Source organism: Bidens hawaiensis, unplaced genomic scaffold, assembly GCF_021521415.1.
Source record: "Bidens hawaiensis isolate Kalapana, Puna unplaced genomic scaffold, B.hawaiensis_p1.1 tig00019721_1, whole genome shotgun sequence".
Lineage (NCBI taxonomy): Eukaryota > Viridiplantae > Streptophyta > Magnoliopsida > Asterales > Asteraceae > Bidens > Bidens hawaiensis.
This window is the reverse complement of record NW_027492997.1, coordinates 327249-343990: the sequence shown is the minus strand read 5'-3', so window position 1 is coordinate 343990 and position 16742 is coordinate 327249. Positions and strand designations below refer to the sequence as shown.

General features: G+C 34.1%; 1 protein-coding gene and 1 pseudogene across 2 annotated transcripts; both read left to right on the top strand.

Annotated features, from left to right (window-relative positions):
* The first annotated feature begins 1659 nt into the window (after positions 1-1659).
* Positions 1660-5447, top strand: LOC143559162 (acyl carrier protein 2, mitochondrial-like). Its single transcript, XM_077047831.1, has 2 exons — positions 1660-1908; positions 5059-5447. Exons 1-2 carry the CDS (start codon positions 1693-1695, stop codon positions 5233-5235), a joined length of 393 nt encoding a protein of 130 aa, XP_076903946.1. The 5' UTR covers positions 1660-1692; the 3' UTR covers positions 5236-5447.
* Positions 5448-7039: 1592 nt separating this feature from the next.
* Positions 7040-15529, top strand: LOC143559168 (putative E3 ubiquitin-protein ligase ARI8; annotated as a pseudogene). The gene is made up of 15 exons (XR_013139892.1): positions 7040-7239; positions 9266-9390; positions 10596-10698; positions 11031-11121; positions 11709-11881; positions 12558-12662; positions 12750-12838; positions 13099-13206; positions 13282-13371; positions 14215-14304; positions 14548-14595; positions 14671-14742; positions 14845-14944; positions 15029-15155; positions 15236-15529. The product of XR_013139892.1 is annotated as a putative E3 ubiquitin-protein ligase ARI8 (transcript).
* Positions 15530-16742: the final 1213 nt, after the last annotated feature.

The window sequence follows — 16742 nt, the reverse complement described above, 5'->3', positions numbered from 1 at the left end:
CAATTTGCCTTATGTTTTTGGATATTTTTGCACCACGAAACAGCAAGAAATATATGACACTATTTGTTAACACGACACGATTTTAACAAGTTAACGACATGTTTTGTGCATATTTTTAATTTAAAAAAAAATAAATAAATATACGCTCCTAAAGTCATACTTATATATGCTCGTCAGAACCCGCTATCATATTTTAATGTATGCTATGATTTGCTTCTAAGGTTTTTTGTTTCAAATATGTTATGGATTATGTATTAATTACGACTTTATGCGTATTTTAAAAAATTTTGTTTAATTACACATGTATTATTCATTGTATGTTTAAATAGGTTCCATAACAGGTTTTATCGTGTGTTAACTTGTTACTAAACAGGTTTGTGTGTGAAAAAAACGACACGATTAGTTATCGTGTCGTCTTCATGTTTAGCATTACAGGTCATCGTGTTTTATCGTGTTAGGTCCAACATGTTATGAAAGTTATACAAAACAAGACTCGGCAAGTTTTGGTTCGGTTCGATTATTACTTTTAACTGTAGTCATAACCATTAGCTTGGTTTTGAGATTTCGTTAACCACAACAAGATTCACACTTCGGTTTCAGTTAATCGGTAACGAAACTTGGTTATGGTTTGGTTTCGGTTAATAATTAACCAAGCCAAGTTTGAACTAAAATGTCGTGTGCCCAAAATTCTCGTTTGATGTCAATGATCCTTTTTACATGTTAGGTTAATGTTTGGTTTTGCACCATGAATTGGGAGTGTTTAAATTGTGGTTCGGTTACTACTTTTGATTATAACCGCAAGCTTCAGTCATGGGACTTTTAAAATACACTTTTTATAAATATAAAATTTTGAATATACCATCGCAATGTGCTTATATTTATCCATGTTTCATTGCAAGTTTCGTTCATAACAGAGTTGCATATGATAATGTATAAGTCATCTTGTCGTAGATCGGCCTTCAAAACAGTTGTTTACTTTCCTTTTTTTTACGTGGATTTTTTTAGCATTACAACATGGTTGTTCTTTTCTACAACAGTGCTTTACATTTCGGTATAAATTTATTATTTGTGTATTACATCTGTCTTTTGTACGGTTCAACGCCTCGAGTCGCCTGACATAACTAGGGGTGCAAACAAGCTGAGCCGAGCTCGAGCTTAACCGGGCTCGAGCTCGGCTCGTTTAACTTACACATAGCTCGAGCTCGGCTCGTTTACTATTTATCAAATAGTTTTTATATAATTATAATTATTTTTATATATTTTTTCTATTATAATTTTATGTATAAAATAATATATATTATTAAGTTATTTTTATTGATCTTTCGTAAGATTATATATATTAGTTAATAATTATTAAATATATATTTAAAAAAATTATATAAATGGCAGGCTCGTTTAGGCCCGCGAGTTGACTCGAGCTCGATAAGTGAAGCTCGGGCTCGTTTATTATACGAGCTTACTTTGAGGCTCAAGCTCAGGCTTGATTAAGCTTGGTTCGATCGATCATTTTAACGAGCTGATCTCGAACTCTAATCTTTTGCACCCATAGACGGAACACACAAATCAATATAGCCAATCCTCAAACCATTCGGTATAACGTAAACCCCTAATCAGCCATTCAGCCACACCGAGCAACAACAACAATACACACACACACACTCTCTGTAACCTCACACTCAGATTCATTCATCAATGGCGGCTCGAAACACACTCCTCAAGTACTTACGCGTGAACGTGACACCAGTTTATCCATCCGGTCAAAACCCTAGGGTAATCGGCGGAGGACTAATTAACCTCTTCCGGCGTCATTTCTCCGAGGAGCTTCGTGGATCGTTTCTCGATAAGTCAGAAGTCACCGATCGCGTGGTTAATTGCGTTAAAAATTTCCAGAAAGTTGATCCGTCTAAGGTAAATTAATATAGTAATTTCAAATGGATGTTTGTGTATTGGAGGAATTGATAAATTAGGGTTTATAAGTTTATTATTGATTTTGTGAGTGATTATTGGATGAGGATATTGGAGTTATTGAGAGTTTATGAATGGATGTTCTTAGCCATGGATTTAGGTGTAAACGAGCTGAGCTCGAGCTAGACTAAGCTAGAGGTCAGTTCGTTTTGACCTCGACTCGTGTTTTATATATTTTTCAAGCTCGGCTCGCAAGGTCGGTGGTTTATATACGTTTTTAGTTATTGTTATGTATTTTTTGAAAAAAAGCCTTATATGAGGCTATGAGCCCCAACTCGGCTCTGTAGTGCGAAATTAAAAATTAGAAGTCTGTGGATTGTTTCTCGATAAGTCGGAAGTCACTGATCGAGTGGTTAATTGCGTTAAAAATTTTCAGAAAGTTGATTCGTCTAAGGTAAATTAAATAGTTTTGAATTGATAGTTGTGTATTGGAGGAATTGATAAATTAGGGTTTATAAGTTTATTATTGATTTTGTGAGGGATTGGATGAGGATATTGGAGTTTTGAGAAAAACCGGCTAGAGCTCAGTTTGTTTTGAGCTCTTTTTCTAGAGCTCGAGCTAGGCTCGTGCTTTATTTATTAATTGGTTTATATATGTTTTTAATTATTGTTATATATTTTGAGAAAAAAAACCTTATATGAGCCACGGCTCGGCTCTGCAATGTGAAATTAATAATAGAAGTTTAAAAGAGTTAAAACTTAGGGGTGTAAACGACTGAGCTGAACCCGAGCTCGACTAGGCTTGAGCTCCGTTCGTTTCGAGCTCTTTTTCTAGAGCTTGGGCTTGGCTCATGAGTTGTTTTTTCAAGCACGAGCTCTGGGTCGATCGTGTATTATATATTAACTTATTTATATATGTTTTTTTAATTCTGATTAAATATTTTGAGAAAAACTGTAAATGAGCCTAAGCTCGGCTCGAGCTCTTGAAGTAAATTAAACGAGCCGAAGCTCAGTTTGAGCTCAGCTGTGCAGTGTAAAATTAATACATAGAAATTCTAAAGAGGTCAAACTTAAAAATACACAAGGCTCGAGCTCGGGCTCAATAACTAAACGAGCTTTATCTGAGGTTCGTGCTCGAAAAAACTCGGCTTGTTTCGAGCTTTTTATTGATCATAGCTTGAGAAGCTCGTGAGCAGCCCCGCTTGTTTGCACCCTAGCCCGAATGTAAAAAATGCTTCTTAGTTTTGAGGAATTGTAAGTAGAGCTTTGGCTTTTTAGTTTTTATGAATTGGAGTTAGTTTTAGAATGAAAAGTATTTAAGAAATGAAGTGGATTAACTAGCTATGTTATCCTTCACTTTAGATAAGATTATAAGAAAGCATGTGCTTGGTTTATATATGTGCTAATTTAATTAGTTGTTGCTGTAAATCAAATCTTCTACCTCATACAAATGTTTATGGAGAGAGATAAAAGATGTCTAAAACTTATATGCATTACATGGCCATATAGCTTCTCTGTTTTAGCTAGGTAGAGTGACTTATAACTAGAGTGTGATTTTTTTTTTAAAAAAAAAAACCTTGTACCTAACGCCCTACAATCAGAGCTGAAAATTGAACCTTTTTTGGGTGTATATAGATGTCATGTACGTGTGTGTGTTTTGCTTCTCTGTTATTTATGCTTGTTCATATTGGAGTCCACTTGGTTTTTTTGCTTCAGTTGTGATAGTGTTTTTCATTTTGTTGGGTTGTTGTCTAATTGAAATCATATGTGTTTTGTAGATTTATTTTTTATGATCTACGCTTTGCATGCATCTTGCTAAAGACGTTAATATCTCTTCATAATACATTTTTTTTGAAAGAGTGTGCACTTCAAGTAATCAAAAATGCTAGTTTGACTTTACCCTATGCATACTACAAGTGGATAAACATTGCTTTGCACAATTAATACTTAAATTAGTTTGCACAGTCAATTTCAAAAATTTATATAAGTGTACATGGTAGTATATCAACCATGCAAAAGAAAAAAAAAGGAAAATGATGATTGTTATCAACCTTCTAATGTCGGCATTGTTTGCCCGGATTAAACCCACGGATATACTATTCACATACTAATTTAAAAGGTTTGATAATAGTTTAATTCGAGCAGAGGATCCATCAGATGGCAAGTATAAAAGGTGATAATATTCATTTTCTTTTGCATAGTTAATGTATTTATGTGTATTCTTATGTACTGCGCTAACTAACTTGAGTATTGATTAAGCTAACCAATGCATATCTATATGTAATATGCATAAAATAAAACTTAGAATGGCATTTTCGGGTACTTAGTTAAATGCACAGTCTTTTCCCTAGAATTGTGTGTTAAGAAGTGATATTGGAAATCAACTCTTTCATAAAAGCATGCAAAGCACAAGTAACACAAACTAAATCTAAAAGGTATGCAATTTCAACTAAACAAGGACCTAATGAAATGAACAAAACACTAAAACAACCATAACAATAAAAAGCCAAGTGATTTCCGACTTGGGCATGCATAAATAATAGGGAACCACACAACAAACGCAAGCGTATGACGCCTATATATTCTCAAAAAATGTTTAATTTTTAGGTGCTGATTGCACAACGTTATCGTTATGTCGTCTCATAATTTGGTCACATAGAAAGTAACACGAGTCACAATGTCAATTCAGCATTATACATGTAAAAACATATGACAATTTAGCAATTTGTCAATTCAATGCTCCCCTATTTTGATTTCTAGCATCTTTGTTAAGTCTGCACATAAGATACATGGGTCAACTCGCTACACCTCGTAGGTCCCGCCAGTGTGATACTAATCATAACCACCAAACCCGAAATAGTAGACTGACCTAATAACATCTGCATCTACATCAACTTAAATAGTTATTAAAAGTTAAAAGCACTGGTTGAAAATTGATAGTAGGCTAGTAGCCCATTACTAAGGACTTATAAATAACCCGACTCGTTTTGTGCCAAAGTTCCCCTTTTGCCCGACCCGTTATTTAGACTGTTTTGACCCATCCATTTTGGCATTTAATTGCATATACCTTCGACAAGTGAGAACTTATTGTGGTCTCAAAAATGATACTTGTTTTGTTATGTTATTTGAAACGGTATTTCTCATATTACGCAGGTCACACCTACCGCACACTTCCAAAACGATCTCGGGCTAGACAGTTTAGATACAGTTGAAATCGTGATGGCTCTTGAAGAAGAGTTCGGGTTTGAGATTCCAGACAATGAAGCCGATAAAATTAGCTGCATTGAGCATGCCGTTGATCTCATTGCATCTCATCCCCAAGCAAAATAAGCAGTGTGCCATCAACTATTTTGTTTTCTTAATTTAAAAGATGCAAAGAGTGTTTGCATCATGAGACTATTTCCTCTTAAATGTTTCTAATTTTCTTGTTTTTTGGTACTCCAAAGTCTAAACTTGCATACCTTTTATGAGCTTTTCATGTGTTGCTTCATGTTTTGCATAATTCCTGGTATTCGGAAATTACTCTAGTATTACTTGAAGTGATTAGTTTGATGATGGTTTTTGCTTAGATAAGTATTTATTTTATTGGCCTTGTTGTGAAAAGTCTAATATTCGATCCATGCATTATCAGCCTTGTTGAGAGAAGTCTAAATTTGTGTATTTGTTAGCTTTGTAATTTAATACTAATAAGTGAAGGTTCTGCTCAAGCTTGCTTATAAACAAGTTTATTTTTATGCTCGAGTTACTTAAGTTCGAATCAATTCGAGCTTTTAAACGATCCCCAATCTCGAGTAAAACATGACCAGCTTAACTTGGTTACACCTTTAAAGATTGTCAATACCCGTCTCAAATCCATCCATTGAGATTCCTCTCCTTGGACCAAATTAAATTCCTCGAGGGGTAAATTGACATTATTTCAATAATCTCAATTGGTTAAAGTGTATGCGGAACACGATCGTTTGGACTCGTGAGCCTACTTGAACTCGATAAGTGAAGCTTAGACTAGAGCACGCTTACTAACACAAGCTTATTTTTAGGCTCGACTCAATTCTAGCTTTAACAATCTCCAATCTCTAGTAAAATACGAGCAACTTAACTCATTTATACATATAGAGATTGTCAATACCCGCCTCAAATCCGTCCACTACGATTCCTCTTCAAGCCACTATTAAAAGTTTAGTGCGTTAAAAGCTAAATCCAACATTTTCCAAGGACCTAAAGTGAAATTATCCCAATAATATCAATTGGTTAAAAATTAAAATGCATGCAAAACACGCATCATTACTATTTGTTGCACAAATTATCAAACACCAATATTGATGTAAATGTATAAAATTTATAAATAATGTGCTTGTCTGAGCTCGCAGGCCTTCTCAATCTTGATAAATGACGCTTAGGCTCGAGCTCGCTTATTAAACAAGCTTATTTTTAGACTCAAGTTATTTAAGCTCAACTCAGTTCAAGCTTTTAATGATCCTCAACCTCGAGTAAACACACCAACTTTGCTAAATGTTATATATATAACTCCTAAACACCAATATCACACACACACACACACACATATATATATAATTATCATGTAAATATATATCTAACACGTTAAATAAAAATTATATAAATAATGAGGTCGTTAGAGCTCGAAGGCCTTCTCAAGCTCGATGACTGAAGCTTAGGCTCGAGCTTATTCTTAGACTCGAGTTACTTAAGCTTGAATTAGTTCGAGCTTTTAACAATCCCCGATATCGAGTAACACACAAACAACTTAACAAGTAGTTTTTTTTTCTACGTTCAAAAGTTTAGTCCCTTAAAAGACTCAAATCAAAATTCTTCAAGGGCCTAAAGTAGTAAAGTGTACTTATCCAATAAAAATAAATAAATAAATAAATAAATAATAATAATAATAATAATAATCCGAATTGGCTAAAAGTGTATACAGAACGCACATCATTTCATTTCTTTCAATCCACCACCATCAAAAGCTACAATACAATAATAATTATTAATAATATTATTATTCTTTTCCCCAATCTCTCTCTCAATAATCCGAATCTCCGGCCAATCAATCAATCACACACTGCAATACATACATACACACACAAACATACGCTCTGTTGTGATTGCTGCGGTCAAATTGATCTTTAATTATTGTGATCGGATTAGGTTTTGATGGATTCAGAAGACGATATGCTTGACGCGAATGACGCTGAGAGTTACGACGATGATTTCTACAGTGGAGAGACTGCGATGGACTCCGATGACGGTGATGCAGCTGATTACGAGTTTGTCGATAATGATTCCGATGATTCGGATGATCCGGTATCGTATCGCAGTCAGGTAGAGCTGGATATATGATTATATATGACTAAACGTTACTGTTTTAAGTTTTGAAGATGATTTTGTTAGGATTCTGATTTATGCTTACTGATGTTGATGATCCTGTATAGTGATTACATTATTGACATGAATAATGCATGAATAAACGTTACTGTTTTAGGTTTTAATCATGATTCCGATGATTCGGATGATCCGGTATCGTATCGTAGTCAGGTATAGCTGGTTATGTGATTGTATATGATTAAACGTTACTGTTTTAGGTTTTGAAGATGATTTTGCTAGGATTCTGATTTATGCTTAATGATGTTGATGATCCTGTATAGTGATTGCATTATTTACATGAATAAACATTACTGTTTTAGGCTTTGAACATGATTTTGTTAGTATTACGAGTTTGTGGATAATGATTCTGATGATTTAGATGATCCGGTTTCGCATCAGGTAGAGCTGGTTATGTGATTAAACGTTGCTGTTTTAGGTTTTAGTTATGATTTTGTTAGTATTATTATTATTTCTGCTTAATGATTCTGATGATCAGGTATAGTTGATTACATTATTTACATGGATAAGCATTACTGTTTTAGGTTTTGAACATGATTTTGTTAGTATATGATTTATGCTTAGTGATTTGGATGATCTGGTATCGCATTGTAGTCAGGTAGAGCTGGTTGTGTGATTAAACGTTGCTGTTTTAGGCTTTAGGCGTGATTTTGTTAGGATTATGATTTATGCTTAATGATTTCTGATGATTTACATGAATAAACATTACTGTTTTAGGTTTTGATTGTGATTTTATTAGTGTTAGGATTTATGCTTAATGATTCGGATGATCCGGTATCGTATCACAGTCAGGTAGAGCTGGTTATCATCATCATCATCGTACTCAGTATATCCCACCAATAGCAATGCTATGGTAGGGTCTGAGGAGGGTAAGATGTAGACAGCCTTACCTCTATCCCATAGGGATATGGGATAGAGAGGCTACTTCCGGTGAGACCCCCGGCTCGATAGTAGTTTTGCATCAAGCCTTGGACATAAGGCACATAGCACTCAATCATCGGGACACCGGCTGATCGGTGCATGTGCCCTTGTCTTTCGGCTATCAACGCCACCACATGATGCCTGATTAACCTTCCGCCACTTTTAACGTTATTTTCACGAGATTAGTAAAATAACGTCAAAATTAGTGCAATTTTACTTTTGCCCACCCGAGGGTTCACACATATATACATTATATACACATATATACGTTACTGTTTTAAGTTTTGAAGATGATTTTGTTAGGATTCTGATTTATGCTTAATGATGTTGATGATCCTGTATAGTGATTACATTATTTACATGAATAATACATGAATAAACATTACTGTTTAGGTTTTAAATCATGATTTTGATGATCCGGTATCTCATCGTAGTCAGGTACGGCTGGTTATGTGATTAAACGTTACAGTTTTAGGTTTTGGAGATGATTTTGCTAGGATTATGATTTATGCTTATAATTCTGATGATCCTGTATGCTGATTACGTCATTTACATGGATAAACATTACTATTTTAGGTTTTGAACATGATTTTGTTAGTGTTAGGTACTTAGGCTTATGCTTAATGATGTTGATGATTCTGTTTACTGATTATATATTTGACATGAATAAACATTACTGTTTTAGGTTTTGAAGGTGATTTTGTTAGCATTATGATTTATGCTTAATGATTCTGATGATCAGATACAGTTGATTACATTATTTACATGAATAAGCATTCCTGTTTTAGGTTTGAAATTTGAACATGATTTTGTTAGTATTGTGATTTATGCTTGATGATCCTGTATCTCATCGTAGTCAGGCACAGCTGATTACGTGATTAGATGTTGCTGTTTAGGTTTTGATTGTGATTTTGTTAGTTTTATGATTTAAATGCTTAATGACTATGTGTTTACTTATCTGTACTCAGATCAGCAGTTTTAGTAACCGTTCTTATAATTGTGTCAAATTATGCATCGTTTTAAGCATTCCTGTCTTCTTTTTCAGCAGAACTATACCATTTTGAATGAAGCTGATATTCGTCGACGCCAAGAGGATAACATCAAGAAGATATCTTCTATACTTTCCATTTCGAGTGATGCAGCTGCCATATTACTCCGCCACTATAACTGGTAATCTGTTGTCAGTTTCATCTAAAGTTGTTTTACATCAAAACAAGTGTTGTGTTTGGCTGAATGAGATGTTGATAGCATTGTATCTTTCAACCATATTCTTTTTTCAACCTAGTTCTACAAAAGACACTAAAGCACCCACACAAGAATTCTAGTCCACCTTATTAAAAGTTTCAACCATAGATACCAAAGGCGATAGGCAAGGCACATAGGCCTCACCTGGGGCCTAGGCACAAGGCGCAGAAAAGTGTGGGCCTGAGAAAAAGAACGCACTTAAATAAAAATTTGTATATGTTATCTAGTTGAAAAATAATACTATTCTTCATATATAATAAACAAAAACTATTATATAGTGTTTAATATAATTTAATTAGTATCAAAAGTTCTAAAAGAGTCAAGATTCAAATCTAATCCAAAACTTGAATAACAAAATGTTCAAAGTAAAGTACCAAAATGTTCAAAACATGAAAACCGAAAGTTCAAAAAGTAATAAATAGTAATGGTTTAATTGATCATTGTTCTTGATCCATCGTCAATATCAGTAGAGGTGTTTTCAACTTCAAGAAGTGATGGCCTAGGAACTAGAAGCGCATATATTGGGTCTCACATGGAAAATGGGCCTAGCCGCAAGAAGCGAGGGCTTTTAATAACTATGGTTTCAGCCTGTATTACATTTGACCTCCCCAAATAGCATAATATGAATAAAAAATAGAATTGTAACCATCATGCAGTTCAGGTAATCTGAAACACACACACAAATCAATGATAAATCTTTATCTGTCGCATTGTCATCTACTTATAAAATATAAATTAAGATGTTCTACTTTAGAACAACATTGTTAGAAGATGTTTTTTTATGTGCTTGCGTGTATCATCATGAATATGGTACTGCATTTCTAAATAATATTTCGATGGTTAGGATTACCAAAACTTTAGGAACAGCTAAAGAGGATAAATGAATGGTTAAGTATCGGTAGAATGAGAAAAAGAAAAAAAAACAAAATTGAAACACTCCTAATAGATTGATGTCTAAATGAACAAGTGGATGAACTGTTATGTGGTTCTTGTTTCATTTTCAGTTTTTGTAAGCTATGTAGCATAGAGTTATATAGTTATTATTTATTGACCTCAATCTTTTAGGTGGTAAGAGGAATGCTGTCTCAATCTCAGTCTGCTGAATGAATTTCAATATTTTGAACATACAGGAGCGTTAGCAAAGTTAATGACGAATGGTTTGCTAATGAAGAAAAGGTTCGCAAGATTGTTGGACTACTGGAAGTACCACGTGCACTTCCCAAGGGCAGAGAGGTAATTATTGATAACTTTGAGAGCCACCAACTCTTTAGTTTTTATCCCATAAAGTGATAGAAAAAGCTAGGCTCGTTGACTCTCTCAACCCCATAAATATTGTCCTCAATTCTAGTTTAAAAATGGTATAACTTGAAATTTTCAGTTTACCCTTACCTTAACTGCATGTTTTCCAAGTGATAGGATTCTAGTTGCAAGGGTAATATTAGGATTATACTAACTAAAACTTGTATTTATTGTACATATCTTAACATGAGTTGCTTTTGTGAACAGTTATTTTGGGAACTGTATTTTCTTTTCATGATTCCTAATAAGTTACTTATTTTTGGCAGTTGACATGTGGGATTTGTTTTGATGTGTATCGAAGTGATAGCATGAGTTCTGCCGCTTGTGGTCATCCTTTTTGTGTAACTTGCTGGGAAGGTTTGTACACACGCATATATTAATGGAATTGCAGTTTCTTTCACTGTTTTCATAATTATCTTCAAATGTTGTTGCTTACATTGATAGTTGTTGACTCGTGACTCCCTAGTCCTGGATTTTTAGTCATGATTTGATTCGTAAGTCATTATTTAAATAAATATTAATAAAATTATATATTCTACATATTTAAATACAATTAGAAGTTAACTAACCAATAAAACACACGTATTAAGATAATGCAAGACTGCAAATTCACTAGCCTGAGTTTTCTTTTCTATAAGGACCAGCATGTGAGCATGTGCTAAAAGTATGGCAGCAACATATGTATAACTAAAGTAAACAATGTAATATTGACAGAATTTCATGTATTAAAATTTTAATGGGCACGTGTCGTTGTTTGAGCTTTAAGAAATGGGCATTTAACATGGTTTAATGCTCAACCACCATAGTTTAAGTTAGGTTCTGAGTCGGCTCTTTTTTAATGTTATCTGACTAAAAACTGGAACGAGTTCGCTATGACACTATGCTATTTACACAGCTATACAAAATCTTTTTTAATGAAATTATTTTGTAAATAATGAATGCAGGATACATAAGCACTGCTATTAATGATGGTCCTGGATGCTTGGCGTTGAGGTGTCCTGATCCATCTTGCACTGCAGCTATTGGTCAAGATATGATTAGTACATTGGTTTCACATGATGATAGAGAGAAGTATGACCGTTACTTCCTTAGATCCTTTGTGGAAGACAATAGAAAGGTACAATCACATGATGGTTTTTATTTTTTTGGTATTTTACTTTCTTTAAAGATATAAAAAATGGTAGTCTTTGGTTGAAATAGGTTATTAAGTACCTATTGATATGTATTGACCCACAAAAACCTTTTTGGTCATTTTTTGTATAAATATATAAACCATAAACGTGTTAATTGTGATCTCAAAGATATATTATTATGCATTGAAGCAGACGACTTTCTACCCTTTAATGCATTTGGTCTGTTCATGTTAGGTAATTTTTTTGTTTGACCCAATTGATTATTATATTATGTTTGGGTTGAAATGATTCATATTAGTTTGGGGCAGGTTGGCCCACAAACGCTTTGTGTCCATTTTTACAAAAATAAATATTACAGTGTTAATCTAAATTATTAATACTTTGAACCGCTTTTGACTCACTGGCTTTTTTCCTTTTGGCTAATTTTTAATTGATTTGGATGTGATATAACACAATGTCTAAATTGGCCTAGTTATAAGTAAACGGGTTGAAATTACCACCTCTAGTTATTAATCTTCACGGGCTTACATTCGTCTAGTGTGCTACTTGATCAACAAACCTTATCCCATTGTGATATAAATCTTATAATATTCGATATTATTCATCTAATAATTATCATTTATTATGTCTTTTACTAACCACTGTTGCCCTTTTTTATAGACAAAATGGTGTCCTGCTCCTGGTTGTGACTATGCTGTGGACTTCATTGTTGGCGGTGGAACCTTTGATGTTACCTGTCGTTGCTCATATGGCTTTTGTTGGAATGTACAGATACTCCTCCTTACTATTTTAATATCATATAGTATTTATTAACCAAACTATATTTTTTTTACTGTTGACCCTTCTTGACAGTGTACTGAAGAAGCTCATCGGCCAGTTGATTGTGACACTGTCTCAAAGTGGATTAGGAAGAACAGTGCAGAATCAGAAAACATGAACTGGTAACTTTTTTATCATATATTTGTGGCTTGGAAGTTTGATTGGTATCCTAAAATGGAATATTGGTCATTTATTTATGTATTTTTGGTGATTTTGGACTCTTTTCGAACAGAAAAAAGACAGCAAGCATAATGGGCTGTTTCAATACAAAATTAAACTCACTCGTTATGGCCTTTGTTGGATAGAAGGAATATTATTTTATTCGACTTTAAGTTAGATTATATTTGCTAGATCTATGAAATTTATTTGATTAAATTTACAGGATATTAGCTAATTCAAAACCATGTCCCAAGTGCAAGCGGCCAATTGAGAAAAACCAAGGATGTATGCATATTACTTGTACACCACCTTGCAAATTTGAATTTTGCTGGTAAGTTTATTTCATGTTTTGCATCACCCTTAAACATTATAATACATGTGAGATTTTCTTTTATGTTTTTTTCAGGCTTTGTCTTGGTGCATGGTCTGATCATGGTGAAAGACAGGCGGTTTTTATGCTTGCAACCGTTATGAGGCTGCAAAACAAGAGGGAGTGGTAAGCTAGTTTAAGCTAATAAGAAAGTTTAATTGCATGTATGCATATTCCTGGAATAAACTTTATTCAAATCGTAGTTATTAAAAGCGATAGGCGCACCTAAGGCGCTCAGGCCTCCTCTAGGCGCTAGGCGCAAAAAAAGCGTGGGCCTGAGAGAAAAAAAAGCGCACTTAAATAAAAATAATCTCAAACAAAATTTGTAATGGCAAACAACACTTTATTCAAACACCAAACATTTCAATAGCATAATCATCAACCATAGTTTTCAAAATCATATGAAAATCCAATATAACCAAATTGTTCATACTCAAAACCAAAAAAATCATAAAGTAATAAATATAAAAACGAAAGCCATTGTACTGCTCCTCAATTAAAAAAACAAAAACAAAAACAAAAAAAGTACCATTAGCACAGTAAACTAAATTAACAAAACAACAAACTAAATTAAAATAAACATAATATTACTAACCTCATAATCGAAAACAAAAATTTTAAAAATAATAATAAATATTACCAACTTTTTTTTCTCTGTAATCGCGTTCTTGATGTGTGATAATGATAAGAATAATCAAATATGTCATTCATTATAAAGAGAGAGATTAAGAGTTAATTTTTTTAATCCCATTAATTTAGGTAAGTTGTTCAACAGATTAATCAAATAAAGTGAAGGTAAATAAAAAAAATCAAAAAAAATATTCAGTTGCTGATTTTTCTCCTATATCCGCGCCTTTAGTCAACTCAGTCGATGGATGAACGCTTCGCCCTAAAATAGCGCCTAGGCGCCAAAGCGCAGCGCCTTTTAATTACTATGATTCAAATGTATATTGCATTTATTGCATACAGTATGATGACTCGGAAAAGCGTAGAGAGATGGCGAAAAAATCTTTAGAAAGATACACTCATTTTTATGAAAGATGGGCTACAAACCAATCGGTTAGTTTCTTATTCTTCTTTATACTATTATTTAAGGTTTGGGTAAAAAAGTGTTCTCGGCCAATCCAAGCCGCCTTGACCTGTTGACCCGCTTTAACCCATTATCCACCTGCGTAACTTGTTAGTATCAGCTTTGTTACATCATTTTGTATAGTATATGTTTCTATCGTGATAAGAAACTTTTATGTCACGTTCTAATATTAACGCCTCCTATTTACATTTTATTTTTTGTTTTGTTTTCAGTCTAGACAAAAGGCCCTGGCAGATCTTCAGCAAATGCAAAACGTACACGTAAGGAATTTCTATATACATATTTAATATTCATTCTTAGCTGTCGTAAGATTAACCGTCTACCCCTCCTTTTAGCTTGAGAAGCTGAGTGACAAGCAGTGCCAGCCTGAATCACAACTTAAGTTCATAACAGAGGCGTGGCTACAGGTGTTTATTTAATTTAATTTAGCAAGTATTTTAATCTGCTTGTGTTATATATTTCTACTTATGAATATCAATAATATAATATATTATTGCTTAATTTTGTAGATAGTCGAATGTAGACGGGTACTAAAGTGGACTTATGCTTATGGATATTATTTACCTGCACACGAGAATGCCAAAAGACAATTATTTGAATACTTGCAAGGTTCTCCACATTTTACTACATATAAACAGTCCAACTTCCAATTTTTATAAAAAAGTAATTTTTATTTATCATATTTTTTTACAGGCGAGGCCAAATTTGGGTTGGAAAGACTTCATCAATGTGCGGAGAAGGAACTATATAGCTACCTTAATGTTGACGGGCCTTCAAAGGACTTCAACGAGTTCCGTATGAAGTTAGCTGGGTTGACCAGGTATTTTGTTTGACCTGTGCATAACACGAATTGTATTTGTTTTTGTATTGTATATTATTTTGACAAGCTTCATTTGCTAGTGTGACCCGTAATTACTTTGAGAATCTCGTTCGGGCTCTAGAAAACGGCTTATCGGACGTGGATGCTCGTGGTGGGCCCAGCCGAACCGGTGGCTCACGTGGGTCAGTAGCCGGCAGCAGCAAAAGCAGTAGGAACAAAGGAACCGTATCCACAAGCAGATCAAGAAACATAGATGATTCGAGCCACTGGTCATGTGAGTATTGTACATTTGCTAATGCCAAGTCAGCCACCGTCTGCCAAATTTGCCAGCAACGTCGGTGAGGCGAATTGTTGTTGTCAAGAAGAAATAGCTTTACATTCATCTTAGACTGTTGTATGTATATATATTTTATAAAATATGTCATGTAGTTTATTATTATACATTTCTGTTGTATGCTTGGCACATGATCAAGTTTGTGACTTATATTTAAAATTGGTCCGAATGATATAATTTGATACTTGATGATAGCATAGCGTAGCGTAGGTTTTTAACCGGGTTTTTGACTGTTTTGGCTGGGTTTTGTATCGGTTTTTAGCCGGGTAGAGGTGGAATTGGTTCCGTACAAAATATACATTATCAATCATGTTTGATCCATAACTCCATAAGCTATTTTTGCACACTACTAGGCGGTAAATGGTTACGTTGTGCCATAGAGTCGTCTCAACCCTAGTCAGGCTAGGCTCTTTTGCAAACCAAGTCGAGCTCAAGCTTGGTACCATTGTTGTAAAAGTCACTAGTCGGTAGTCGAGTGGTGGGGTGGGGACTAGCATTTAATGGGGATTAGTCGGATCGGACGTTAATATATATTTTTCAGTTTTATATATAAACGTACATATTTTTATATGTAATTTTCAGTTTTATGCATACACAAACATATTTTGGCTGGAAATTGGCTGGAATCTTACTGGAAACCGCTAGATTTTGCTGGAATTTCACTGAAAACAGGTGATTTTGGTCGGAATCTCGCTGGAAATCGCTGATTTTGGTCAGAATCTCGTCGGACACCGCCGTTTTTAGCTGGATTTGACAGTTGACCGATTAATTAGCCGACTAGCCCAAAATTAATCAGTGAAGTGGGGACTAACAATTAATCGGTGCTTAGTCGGGATTTTTGCAACACTGGTTGGTACGACTCGACTTGTTTAGAAACTGCAATGGCTTATTTACAAGGAGTTAGAACTAAAAAAAAGCGGTGTTATAATACATGCATCACAAGAAATATGAATTAACCTTTTATCTCTTGCTTTATTTATGGCTTTTAACTGCATCACAATCCATGTGTATATCATCACTAATTTGCTTTAAATTTGGTTATAATTTTATACTAATTCATGCAAAAGATTATCCTTAGTAACAAACTCGAGAATAGCATTCATTGCAATATGTCGTCACATGTATTCTTGGGGTTTTAGGATGTGTATTGCATGTTTATTACAACTGTAAACCACTCCTATGTATCAAACGTCATCTTAGTATTTTCAAATTTTATTTGAAAAAGTAACTTATGTGATTAACGGAGCATTGAG